Source organism: Myxocyprinus asiaticus, chromosome 1 (assembly GCF_019703515.2).
Source record: "Myxocyprinus asiaticus isolate MX2 ecotype Aquarium Trade chromosome 1, UBuf_Myxa_2, whole genome shotgun sequence".
NCBI lineage: Eukaryota > Metazoa > Chordata > Actinopteri > Cypriniformes > Catostomidae > Myxocyprinus > Myxocyprinus asiaticus.
In genome coordinates, this window is record NC_059344.1 from 11,853,107 (window position 1) to 11,866,636 (window position 13,530).

Sequence of the window (13,530 nt, forward strand, 5' to 3'; positions counted from 1 at the left end):
ATATATATATATATATATATATATATATATATATATAATCATAAAAATTAAAAGTATGGCCATTGAGGGAACAGTGATCCAGCTTTGCTGCCCCTGACCTTTCCGATGTGGATGAGCCCTGATCTAGATGAATGCTGGTGTTTGATAGATAATTCAAATACAGTGCTCTATCTGGCCCTTTCTGTGTGATCATCTTGGAACATGAGGCTCAAACCTGTTATTGTGTATGCTGTTACAACAAACGTAATTGTCATGACCTCTAACCAACACAGCATTCACATAATGAAAAGAAAATATATTGAAAAATCAAGGAAAATGAAATGATCAAGACAGACCCCTTTTTTTTTTATTTTTATAATACGTTTTATTTTGGTCCCGAGAAGACAAGATTAGTCAAAGAGTCCGAATCCCATGTCGTCATCGGATTCTTCAGACTCCTCTTTCTTCTCTTCTTTCTTCTCCTCCACTGTAGAGGGACAAGAGAGAAAGACGTTAGATCCAACCTTACAGGATCTACAGGGGACCACTGTGCAACATTCCACATCAACCCTTGATTAGTTCACATTCAGTTGATCAGTTGTAGAGTACAAATTCATTAATTGTGTTAGACTGACAAGAAAAAGGAAAATAACAAAGGCCCTGTAAGATTAAGAGTGCATGTAAGTTTAGTTTGACTCAGGGCTTAAAGCTGTGCATTAATACTACAAAAAAAAAATAAAAAAATTCCAACACTGTCCATAATTTCATTTGAAAATATCCGGAATAGGGATGTGCAAAACCCCACAGGTTTTAAATTTGTCAGTGAGTTCAATGAGTGACTAGATATGTGAAGCTCTGTTAAATCAGTCTGGTTTCAGGTTCACCTGACCCTGATCAGACGAGTTTCTTAAAGGGGGCTGAGTGGAAGGGTCTTCAACAATGTTCATGATGGGACATCCAAAAAATACAGCGATAGCAAAAAAAAAAAAAAAAGTTGGGATGGGTCACTATGGTCAACTGTACATCAAAGAAGGGCATTTCCAACCGTGATGTTTGCATTCGCAGAAACGGTATATCAAGCACACTAAAAAGCGAGAAGGAAAAACTAACCTGCAGGGGCGGCAGTAGATCCTCCAGCGGTTGGTGCGGCAGAGCTGGAAACTGCCACAGCACCACCTGACGGCACACTGGCCAGTTTACTGAAACCTGTTAGAAAGCGACAAACACTGAAGCTTTGTTCAGACTAGAATAGCAGTAATAGTCTTTCATAACTAAAGGCCAAAGTATATTTCAGTTATCCATGTTGCTGTTCGCTCGGCACACAGTTATGCGTTTGGGGTGGGCAATAGGACCAAAATCTTTTTTCACGATACGATTAATATTTGCCATAACAATATATATCACGATATAGTAATTTGTAAACCCTTATTTTTTTTTATCCCCTTTTCTCCCCAATTTGGCATGCCCAATTCCCACTGCTTACTAGGTCCTCGTGGTGGTGCGGTTACTCACCTCAATCTGGGTGGCGGAGGACAAGTCTCAGTTGCCTCCGCTTCTGAGATAGTCAATCCGCATCTTATCACGTGGCTCACTGTGCATGACATTGCGGAGACTCACAGCATGTGGCGGCTCATGCTATTCCCCGCGATCCACGCACAACTTACCGCGCGCCCCGTTGAGAGCGAGAACCACTAATCGTGACCACGAGGAGGTTACCCCATGTGACTCTACCTTCCCTAGCAACTGGGCCAATTTGGTTGCTTAAGAGACCTGGCTGGAGTCACTTGGCACACCCTGGATTCGAACTCGCGACTCCAGGGGTGGTAGTCAGCGTCAATACTCGCTGAGCTACCCAGGCCCCAATAATAAATACTTTTTAAAATGAAAACTACATCCTCTTATATAATTTTCTCTTTATTTACTCATTAAAACCGTCAAAGTTAAAAAATAAAATAAACACCATTTTAAATCAACCTTACCATAATACTCAATTTCACATTACGCCACATTTCAGTCTGATATGTTACTGACCAACATTATTATAAATTTTCCGCAAGAAATTTAATATCTTTTCAAAGCAAAGTCACAAAGAAAATATTACATAATTTTAGCAAAAAATTAAGAAAATAACGTATCTTGCAGAAAACCCATTTCATATATATTTAGAAGACAGAATTAATGCGGAGCACACTTTTGGCTTTCTTAATATTCTAGCGAAATTCACTTGTGATTATCATCGAGCGACAGTTTGCAGATTAACATTTTCTAATCCGTGCTGGTGTAGGGCTTTACTGGTTGCTTAGATCAGTGTTACTATCAGAAATAATTAATAATTATTTCTGTAGCTATTAATCAATATTTAAATTAATTAATTGGATCTCACTCATTAAAACCTCATATGGGACTCCAGTAAATGTAGTGTGCTACGTTTAGGAGCAAGTTTGGTTATTAGCAATAATTAATAATTATCAAAGATAATTATTAATTATAAAAATCAAAAGAACATTGATGAGAATCAATGTTAGCTTTTTTTAATCCTTTAAAATCAACACTTATCAAAGATAATCGTTAATTGTTAACATCGATGAAACATTAAAATTAACACTAGCTTATTGATCATTCAAATTCAATCAAAGATAATTATCAATTATCAAAAATCAATAGAATATTAATAAGGATTAACACTGACGGGGCACCACCCTGGAATCACGGACTAATAACCGAATATTAAAACAGTCTCAATATTAGATTGTTTTCTTAGGAAAATCGACATCCGAAGAATATCGATTTTCGGGAAAAAAACAATGAATGAAAGTTTGAATCCGAGCACTGACATCCCGTCAGCATGACACAGGCGTATGCAAAACAAACCAAAACACTTCTCTTTGTAATATAAACAAAAGTATATTTATGCAGTAATATCAATTAATAATTAATACAATGCAGTCAATAAACTTCTGACTTACAACTACAAACTAAACAGTGACATGATTAGATATGGAAATAAAAATAATCCTATAACACATAAGGTGTGTGTGTGTGACAGTGTGTGTGTGTGTGTGTGTGTGTGTGTGTGTTCTGTTAGTGAGAGAGAGAGAGAGTGAGAGAGAGAGAGATTATTCAGTGACAGCCCGAAAGCTGAGTTCGCGATAGCTGGAGATAAAGCAGCCGTGTTCATCACTCAGAGACGCGGTTTTACGAGCGGGGCTCGTAAAAGTCCTGCGTTATTTGACTCTAATGGATGAACTCAGTTTCTGTCTCACCCGCGATGGTGAAAATGCACAACAATCCAATTTGGTTGGACCACAATACAGCAAACAAATTCGTGATAATTAATACCCTGAGTATTAATAATGAGCGGACATGGCGATCCGTAAACTGTACAAGCAAAAACCTTGAAACACAAGAATAACACGCTATAATATTCTATCTCTGCCCAGACGTAAACCTCTTACTTGAATCGCATGAGGACACAGGTACAATGTGTTTTCCTCCGTCCTTTAACTTTGACCCGGTTCCTTGAGGCTCGGGTGATGACGGGAGGCCGTTTCCTCGTGCTGTCGGCGGGCGGTACGGCTGTTGATTCTCAGAGGGCGGTACGGCTGTTGATTCTCGGCGGGCTGGCGGAGAACTCAGAAATGTCGACTTGATTGAAGATGGAAGAGAAATCTTTAATCTCTTCACTTCTGTAGGCCAACGGATGAAGATGCGAATTGCTCGGCGGTCTCCTTTGGATCCGTTAGAGTGTTCGGTTGAACACAGAGTAATCTCAGCTCGTCCAGCGAGATGGAGATTGTATGGCTACAGTTTCAAGTCGGACATTACTTCCTTATGCCACGAGGCTGCACCGGAGAGCAGCAAAAAGCTACGTCCGTATTCGGTGAACTAAGTCGCTGGAAGCAACTCTGGAAGCATTTCAGAATTATTTGAAGTCCTGATGATGTCATGTTTGAGGGATGTTCTGTGGTGTGCCTCATCCAATAGGAGTTGAGAGCTCGATCCTTTAGAGGGCAAGGCTTCATGGATCTGTAGTCTGTTTTGGACTCCCTTTGTTTGATTTTGGCGCGATTTTTATCAGTAAAATTTACGAGAAGGTGGGGGCTTGAGTTATGTTTTTATGACTGTTAGGCCTGCCTTTGTCTTCTATCTGAACACATGAGGCCCAACACTGGCTTTTGTGAACCCACACCACAGATGTTGCAACTGTTTTAATAACAAGCTCCCCTTAATTTTCTTGACTTTTCTTTTGATCATATCAGCAATAATTCATCAAATGGAGAGAAGTACAAATGTTAGATGTAGTCAAGCGCAACCTGGCATTTTAAAAAGATGATCCAGGAGTCTAGATCACTGTTATGCTGTCCTGGCAGAGTGTCAGATCACAATGGACTGTTGCATCCTCCGCTACAGAGCACACAGAATCAGCCCGCAAAATCAGAATCGCAAAGTACCAGCGGCACGTTTGCGCCGTCGCCTGATCTGCATAATTCCTTTAGTGAATCTGCCGTTAAACCAGCGTGCACAAATAACTGGCAATTTTACCAGCCGCAACTCACTCCCCTGCTCAAGCCTGGTTTCAGTCTCACGTGAAGCATGCCCACTGATAGATACAACTACTGATTTCCACTTAATATTGTCACCGCGATATAAACCGTCATTTGCGCGCCACAAATATCAATTTGTGGCACGCATCAGACTTTCGACATGCTGACAAATATGCCTGCTATTGACTGTACCAAAAGAGTATCACAAAACAGTGTAAGTGCTCATGCGTCGAATGCGTTCAAATTCGCTCGTGGTCAAAAGAGTATACTCAAAGGCGAAACAGTCGATCGGACACGATCCGACCCAAAAAGCAGAAAAACTAAGTATACCCGGGCCTTAACTCCAGTTCAGTGGTTCCCCCTTGGGATCAAATGTGATCTCATTCCACATCTGTACTCAGTACACATCCACCACCCACCTATTAAAGAAACCGTCCACACATGAAAATTCTGTCATTATTACCCTCATATCATTATGTTTGGAGACAGTGCTCCCTTTCCGTTGTCCTCCAAAGCAGACAAAGTGCTGCTCAGAACGTCTAAAGCTCTGCATGCGATCCAAATAGATGCGCAAAGCATGCACCGGACACAGCAACGACAAGGCTGGGTCTGCCTCCTCCTGGGGCAGCACTTGCAGGTTCACCACCTAATCCCAAAATGGGGTCGTTGGAACCTTGGGCACATAGCTCGGTCGGGGTCTTAGTACCACATGAGAGTATCCTGGACTGAACTCCAGGCACGTGTCGCCGACAGAGACTGCCTGCAGGTCCCCTTCCCTCTTGATGGAAGTGAGCTCAGTCAGGAGAGCAGTCTTCAAGGAGAGTGCCTTTAGCTCAACTGACTCCAGGGGCTCAAATGGAGCAACCCATAGGCCCCGAAGGACCATGGAGAAGTCCCACAAGGGGACGAGACACAGTCTGGGAGGATTCAGCCTCCTCGCACCTCTAAGGAACATGATGACCAGGTCGTGCTTCCCTAAATACTTACAGTCAACTGCATCGTGGTGCGCCGCTATAGCGGCCACATACACCTTCAATGTGGAGGGGGACAGCTGCCTCTCCAGCCTCTCCTGCAGGAAGGAAAGCACTGACCCGACTGCGCATCTCTGGTGGTTTTCGCATCGGGAAGAACACCACTTAGCGAACAGACGCCACTTCAAGGCATACAGGCGCCTCATAGAGGGAGCCCTAGCCTGAGTGATCGTGTCTACCACCGCGGGCGGTAGGCCACTTAGGTCTTCCACGTCCCATCCAAGGGCCAGACCAAGGTCTGGTCGTGGGTACCAGATGGTGCCCCGTCCCTGAGAAAGAAGGTCCTTCCTCAGGGGAATTCACCTGGGGGGGGCTGTCTCGAGGAGCGTGAGGTTCAAGAACCAAGTCTGGGTGGGCCAGTAAGGTGCTACTAGGACGACCTGCTCCTCATCCTCCCTGACCTTGCATGGTGTCTGTGCAAGTAGGCTCACTGGGGGGAACGCATACTTGCATAGCCCCCTGAGCCAGCTGTGTGAAAATCAGCTGGACCACCTCGGGGTGGAGTCTCCACTCTCCCCTGAGTGTGACCTGCTGCAACAGCGCATCCACCCGGGATGTGAGTGGTTCGCAATGACTTGAGCTGCTGCTGACTCCAGAGGAGGAGACGGCGGGCGAGTTGCGACATGTGACGAGATCGCACGCTGCTTTGGAGGTTGATGTATGCTACCGTCGCCGTGTTGTCCGTCCAGACCAACACATACTTGTCCTGGATCAACGGCCGAAGCCTCCGCAGGGTGAGCAATACTGCCAGCAACTCGAGGCAGTTGATATGCCAATGCAGTCGTGGCTCTGTCCAGGAGCCAGTGACTGTGCGCCCGTTGCACATGGTGCCCCAGCCACGCTTGGAGGTGTCTGTCGTAACCACGACTTGCTTGGACATCTGCACTAAGGGGACCCCTGCCTGCAGAAATGCAATGTCTGTCCAAGGGCTGAACAGGCAGCGGCAGATCGGCGTGATGGCCACGCGATATGCCCTGCGGCACCATGCCCATCTCGTGACTCGAGTCTGAAACCAGTGCTGAAGCTGTCTCGTATGCATCAACCCAAGCGGCGTGACTGCTTCCGAGGATGCCGTATGCCCCAGGAGCCTCTGAAATTGTTTCAGTGGGACCGCCGTTCTCCACCTGAACGCCTTCAGACTGCGCGCGCTCGCTCGTGAGGCGTGCCATCATAGAGACTGAGTCTAACTTCATGCCGAGAAAAGAGATGCTCTGAATCGGGGAGAGCTTGCTCTTTTCCCAGTTGACCCGAAGCCCCAGCCGGCTGAGGTGATTGAAGGGGAGAACCTTTGTGGCAGGGTGGAGGGCGAGGCCGTGTCGTGATTCTACACACCCGGCCCCTAATCAGGATGATTAGCCCGAGAGTGATAAAGGCCAGCTGGAGACGGCAGTGCGACAGAGATAGTGTTACGGACAGCTGTCCGACACCTGTGTGTGTTTGTCTTTTTGGTTAAGTTAATTATTAAAATATTATTTATATTGTTAAGCCGGTTCTCGCCTCCTCCTCTCCCTTTTACCCCGTTGCACTGAACCAAAAAGACAAACACACACAGGTGTTGGACAGCTGGCTGTAACTCTTTCTCTGTCGCACTGCCGTCTCCAGTCGGCCTTTATCCCTCTCGGTCTAATCAGCATGATTAGAGGCTGGGTGTGTAGAATCACGACCCGGCCCCGCCCTCCACCCTGCCACAACCTTGTACTGGTACGCCTGGCCCTCAAGAGCAAACCGCAGGAAGGGCCTGTGTCGAGGTAAAACCTAGACATGGAAGTACACGTCCTTCAGAACTACCGCCACGAACCAATCTTGATGCCGGACACTCGCTAAAATGTGTTTTTGCATCAGCATCTTGAACGGGAGTCTGTGCAAGGCCTGGTTCAGTATTTGCAGGTCCAATATTGGCCGCAACCCACCGCCTTTCTTTGGTACGATGAAGCAGGGGCTGTAAAACCCCTTCTTCATTTCGGCAGGGTGGGAGCCCAGTCTAGTCCTTGGCGTCAGACTGGACGAGCCCGCTCTCCGATGCTGTGATCGAGAGTTCATCCTCTTTGCGAGCCCCGAATGAGATTGCGAACTCGCCCTGAGACAAGCCGGCGGTCTAATCCCAGAACTCGACCAGCGCACATGAGTGTACTGGGGAATGGGAGGTCCGTGGGGGGTTTCCCGGCGGAGAAGCTCCCATTGAGGTCCCCAAATTACCCCCAGTGCTAACCGCCGTGGCCTCATACCCGTAGGTAGAAGGACCGAGGCGGGGAGCCCCTGGGGTGGCTTTCCCTCTGAAGAAGGAAAGACAATGAGGACATGACCCATCCATGAACGGTGTCTCCGCGTGGGCAGTGCCCAAGCACATAAGACAGCGATCGTGGCCGTCGGAAGCGGAGAGGTAACGACCGCAACCAGAAATTATACACAAACGGAAAGACATCTTTAAAAAGACGCTCTCCGTGAGTGCCACTCTTTTAGAAGGAAAATATACTCTTTTATTAGGAAGAATATACTCTTTTAGCTGCTGAAGCGCCCAGGGGCGTTCTCTGCACTCCACTGGTGCAAGAGGGGAGAAACCACTGTAATGCGCCGTAAATCCAACAGCTTTGTAGAGGTGAATGGATCGGCGGAGGAATTCAGCTCGCTGAAACACAACCGCTCGGCTCCGAAGAAAAAATCTGAATGAGTGGTTGCAAGCCAGCTCCTTTTATACCCGTATGTCCAGGGGAGTGGCATGCAAATTCCGCTCGCCAATTCCCATTTACCTTTTCTCAAAGATCAGAGGTGTTTGGGGCTTCCAAGGGTGACCCCTAGTGTCACTACATCGACACAACGTCGAGTGAGTGACAGATAGGGAACAGCGTCTTCTCGACATGGTGACAACACTAACCCAACTCATCATGGCCTTGGCTATAACTACCTTTGTTTGAGGGCGGGCATTATCCAAATGTGTTACATAGTGACGTAGATACTTTACGGAAGAAATGGCTGGACTACAAACCAGCCGTTTTGTGTAGTTCTTGAGCAGTGTTGTCTGTGGGAGAGAATAACTCCCTTTTGCGTGGACTTTGTGCTTTGTAACTTTGCAGACCTTTTACATGCACAAAGAGCTATATTACACCCTAAAGGAAAGGTAAAATCCCAAAAAGCATAATGCTTGATTCTGATTGGTTAACATATGTTCTAAGATGTTAAAAATTACAACTGAACCCCGTTATCTCGCAATTGCACACGGTATGGACAAAAGTGTGCAGAGTGTTTAATTCGGACATTTTTTTAAATGTTGCTTCGAGCATATGGCTGAACCAAAAGTTATGTATTAATAAGTCCCCTTTCTGCTGGTCAGAGCGGATTGTGTGATAGGTTAATATGCTCTGTGACCTATATGAGTGTGGAGTGTTGTGAACCTTTGAAAATATGGTTCAGTATTTTGGGATTCCCAAGTCTCAGATCTTTAGATATTTACAGCTGCGCCACAATTTAAGATTCTACATCGATTCTATTGGACCCTCTCTAGATTGTATAGGCTTAATCTTAAAGACACACCCACCTGCTGGCGATGCCGGTCAGAAGATGGGGACACAACCCATGTTTTTTGGTGGTGTGTTAAGATCCAAGAATTTTGGTTGGGGGTTCAGAGTTTTATGTGTGACGTATTGGACACTCAAATTTCATTTTGCCCCAGACTCTGTATTTTAGGCGATGGAGCAGTCATTAATATAGGGGAAGTGTAAAAAAAAAAATTGGGTTCTAGCCAGTGTTATGATCGGTAGACAGGTCATCCTTAGGGGATGGAAGTCGGCTGGAGCGCCCTCATTTCAGGAGACGAGCAGGGTTGCGGCATTTAAGGAGATAGCATGTAGAAGGCTAGGCAACCGGAAATTGTACAACAGGAAATGGGGCAGCTATTTAGCCTTTTTGGAAGGCTCTTGGGGAGGGGCAGCGGAGAGAGGCTAGTGGTTTTGGATGTGTGTGTTGCAACCTTTTTGTTTTTGAATGTATGCTTGCTATGTTCTTTTTTATGTTTCTAACTATTTTCTGCTGATTTATTGTCTATTTGTGTATCTTTGTCAGTTGACTTTTGACCACTAGGGTGCTTGTTTGTTTCCGGTGGGGGGTTAATGTTCAGGGAGAAAAGTTATGATTTCATGTGGTTTGATTCTGCATTTTCTGTTGTGTCTATTTGATTTGCTGCATGGAATCAATGAAAATTGTTAATAAAAAAAAAAAAAAAAAAAAAATTACAACTGAATAAAATTACTAAATGGTTATAAATTACAAACAATTACATTTTTTGCAACTTACAAATCTGACTGTGCTGCACTCCGTTCATGTTCCTGCTGGGCTCTCAAGGCACAGTTGCCATTTCTGTCTCATGCATTTTCTAAACGGTTTACTGAAGGCCAGATCCATCTCTTTCTTACCGACAGTTTGCAGCAAAGGGTTCTGCTTCGGGTTACCTGTGAAGCAAAATAATTAATTCATTTTAAGTTGAGGTTATTACTGCAGCAACAAGGGCACAGCTCATCAAACCCATAAACAATTCAATTTGCCACAGAGAACAAAAGTGTTTAGCTATGAAGCAAGCAAGTTACATGAGCATAGGCCAGTCAGAACTAAAAAAACAAACAAACAAACTACTTATACTTGTAAGCGCCATTTACCAAAACTTTGTTTACTTAAGTAAATGTAGGATGTTGAAATGTCTTTATACCACGCAAAGTATCATAGAGACGTGGGTTTCTAAATTAATGTTTGCCGTGGCACCCTGTGAGGTTGAATTGACGGGCAAGGTCATTTGTCTTAAAAAAAAAAAAAAAAAAAGACATACAGGTAATTCTTCGGACACACTCGTAGCTCCTCCCTCCAATGTCCCCAAGGACTGAGACCTAAAATTGAGATGTAAATAAATATAGTAGAAAATATATTTATAACAAAAATACATTTTTGTAATGCTTATGTGAGAACACTCACCACACACTCACAGCTTCAACTGCACATCATTCACTTCAGTAAAGCTCTTCAATGGAAAGGTGACCACCTCACGCAAGGTCACAGATACCTGAACATAAAGGCTGATTTATAATATTTGCTTGACAACTGTGCAAAGAAGAATCAGTTGGATAAAATAGTAATTAAAAAACAAATCATTATACTGTAGTGATGAGTGAAAATTTTGTTAAAAAAAGCATAGTTTCCCCATGCATACCCATAATGTGTACCAATTGTGAAGAAAAAAAAAAAAAAAAAAAGCATTAAACAACTTTTCACCTCTTGTCCTAAATGTCACTTCTTGAGTTATTCTCTATGCGTTGTTAAAACAACTGTGACAAATGTCGATTAGGTCATTTTGGTACTTTTATGGTGCTTTATTGTCTTTATTGGACCTTGACACAAAATAGTTATATTTAATAGAAAAGAGTCACTTAAAATCTTATTTTGAGTTCCAAGGAAGAAAGAAAATATGAGTTTGGACATTTGAAGTTAATTGGCTGTCTCTCTCTCTAAATAAATACAAATCCTCTGACACTGCTAAAGGGAGTCAAAAGTGATTTTTATTTGTATCCCCCACATTTTACAGGACAATGTACTAGATAACTGCAATCAATTTCAATTGCTAGATTACGTCAGGTTTTTGTTAAAATCTAGGCTGGCTAACTTTCATTAAAGTTAATTAAATCTTGGTTTTAACTTCCCTGAATTCCAAAATCTCCCATTATACAAAAGCAGGTGTAAAACTGGGTTAATTGCAGGCTATATTTAATCAATCGATTTGCTTGAGAAGACATTAATTGATTGACTAGAGTCGTGTGGATTACTTTTATGCTGCCTAAATATGCCTTTTGGACCAGGAGACTAATGGCACCTGTACACTTCCATTGTATGGACAAAAAGAGCTGAAATGTGCTTATAAAAAAATCTTCACTTCAGTTCTGCTAAAGAAGGAAAGTCATACACATCTGGGATGGCTTAAAGGTAAGTAAATCATGAGAGGATTTTAATTTTGGGGTGAATTAACCCTTTAAGTCCATTTTTTGCTAGGAATTCTTCTCCCTGCCAGTATGGGGTGTATGCATGAAGAATGTGAATCACCAAAAACACAAGAAGAAGAATGTGAAAGTGAAAGTGAAAGTGGAGATTGACTGAGTAGGGAGGAGAATTTATAGTAAAAATGTACTTAAATATTGATCCGTTTCCCACCCACACCTATCATATCTTCTGAAGACATGGGTTAAACGACTTGTGTGATTTTTGGACCCATTCACTTGCAATGTATGGACCAAAAGAGCTGATAAATACTTCTAAAAATCTTAGTTTGTGTTCTGCTGAAGAAAGAAAGTCATACACATCTGGGATGGAATGTGGGTGAGTAAATGATGAGAGAATTTTCATTTTTGGGTGAACTATTCCTTTAAATGACAATTGTTTCAGTTGTGTAGAGATCAAATTCATTTGCATGGCCTATTTAACATGAATGCCTTAAAGTGATGCTCCTGTAAATTTTCTGCAGTTCTGGTAGTATTTAAAATGGACTAAATTGCCATTTCTATGTCTTGTCTTTCTGTGCTCTTCTTTAGGTATGAAGCTGAGGAGTCTGTTCAGGCCCAGGTATGAGTCCTTATTGTCCAGAATTATTTCAGAGGTTTATCCTGTCTTTTTGTCTTGATGTAATCAACTTTAATAAAAGCATGATTTACACATCCTGATTATTTGAAGTCATTTACATTATAGTTCAAATATTATGCTATGTAATTTCTTGGACATTAAAATATTAGAGCTATAGACAAACTCTTTAGGCATTCATGGTTTGGTCAAGCACAGGTTTACAAAAACAGTGTAACAGAGTTGGAGTAGTTCAAAAGTGCAGAGTAGCACATTAACTTGACCCACAGCAATAAGGTTTATTAAAAAAAAAAAGGGGGCCCACTTTTAGCCCACTCTGGCCCCACAAAAGCCCCATTTAAGAGGAAATAATAAGGGGCAATTGTGGGTCCAGCATGATCACCCATAAGGGTGCTATTTGTAGCCCACCTTGGCCCAATTGTTGGCACCCATTTGGAACCCAATTGGGCCCATATAATGAACATCCACATGGGCCCCTTAGTGCCCACAATGTCCTCATCTTTTGCCCACATAGGCTAACACACATAGGGCCCATTTGGAGCTGATGGACACATTTTTCTGGTCTCCATTTGGGTTGCCCAAGTGACAGCCCATCAAAAACCCACATGGAAATGTCAGCTGGGCCCTGGCTAGCGATGGGTGAAAGGTGCTCCAAATCATGCCACCCCACCCCGAGCTCACAAGATCGCAAAGGGAGAGAGGTGCCCCAAATCACACCACCCTGCACAGAGCTCGCAAGATCGCGATGGGGGAAAAGGTGCGCCGAGTTGTTCCTGACAGGCTACTCAGCCTTAAAGGCTCTAAATGGTTAGGATTATAGATGTTCATAATGCATTCTTACATTCTGAACAAACATAAGATAACCATAATCAACAGTAGGCCTATAGGTACACCGTGACACAGGATCGACTCAGTAGTCTTGAGAAAATAAGGATCAACCATGTGATTGCTGGGCAGATTTGACAAAGTCACTGATGTACATAACACAGTTAATTTCACTTGGCCGCAGAACATTTTTCAATGGGAGAACCATGGCATGCTCTTTCCCTGTTTGCGACCCAGTCCGAATAGACTTGCGACCCACCAGTTGAGAAACACTGCTTTAGATAATATTTCATATTCCACATAAAGGTAACCTCCTTAAATCAGTGTCAATAAAAAGCCCAGTAAAAGATACTGTTCATAAACACCAGTATTCTATATCTGATCTTTACATATGATTTTACCTCACAAATAGGCTACCTTTAGAATGTAAAGCAAAAGTGCTTTAAAATTTGAAGACATTTTCATTAATTTGCCAATGACAAATTTTGGTGTCAAAGTGAAATTAAAAGGGAGAATGGTTTATGTGCATGTGTTGGCTACAAATG

At 43.3% G+C, this 13,530-nt stretch overlaps 2 protein-coding genes across 8 annotated transcripts in view; one reads left to right on the forward strand and one right to left on the reverse strand.

Moving 5' to 3' along the window:
• Positions 1–13,530, forward strand: part of LOC127443649 (amyloid protein A-like) — a 43,325-nt gene that overhangs the window by 27,262 nt on the left and 2,533 nt on the right. The window lies entirely within an intron of this gene.
• LOC127443966 (60S acidic ribosomal protein P2-like) overlaps positions 1–13,530 on the reverse strand; it is a 67,808-nt gene that overhangs the window by 20,169 nt on the left and 34,109 nt on the right. Inside the window, exons 4-5 of one of the 6 annotated variants that reach the window (XM_051703694.1) lie at positions 1,090–1,185; positions 341–466 (exon numbers count right to left, since the gene is read on the reverse strand). The exons of 2 other annotated variants lie outside the window; for them this stretch is intronic. In XM_051703694.1, the coding sequence (XP_051559654.1) occupies positions 390–466; positions 1,090–1,185 (173 nt within the window). In that variant the 3' untranslated portion in view covers positions 341–389. Of the gene's footprint in view, positions 1–340; positions 467–1,089; positions 1,186–13,530 lie in introns of those variants that run through there. 3 more of the 6 variants (XM_051703612.1, XM_051703545.1, XM_051703240.1) reach the window with 3 other exon arrangements.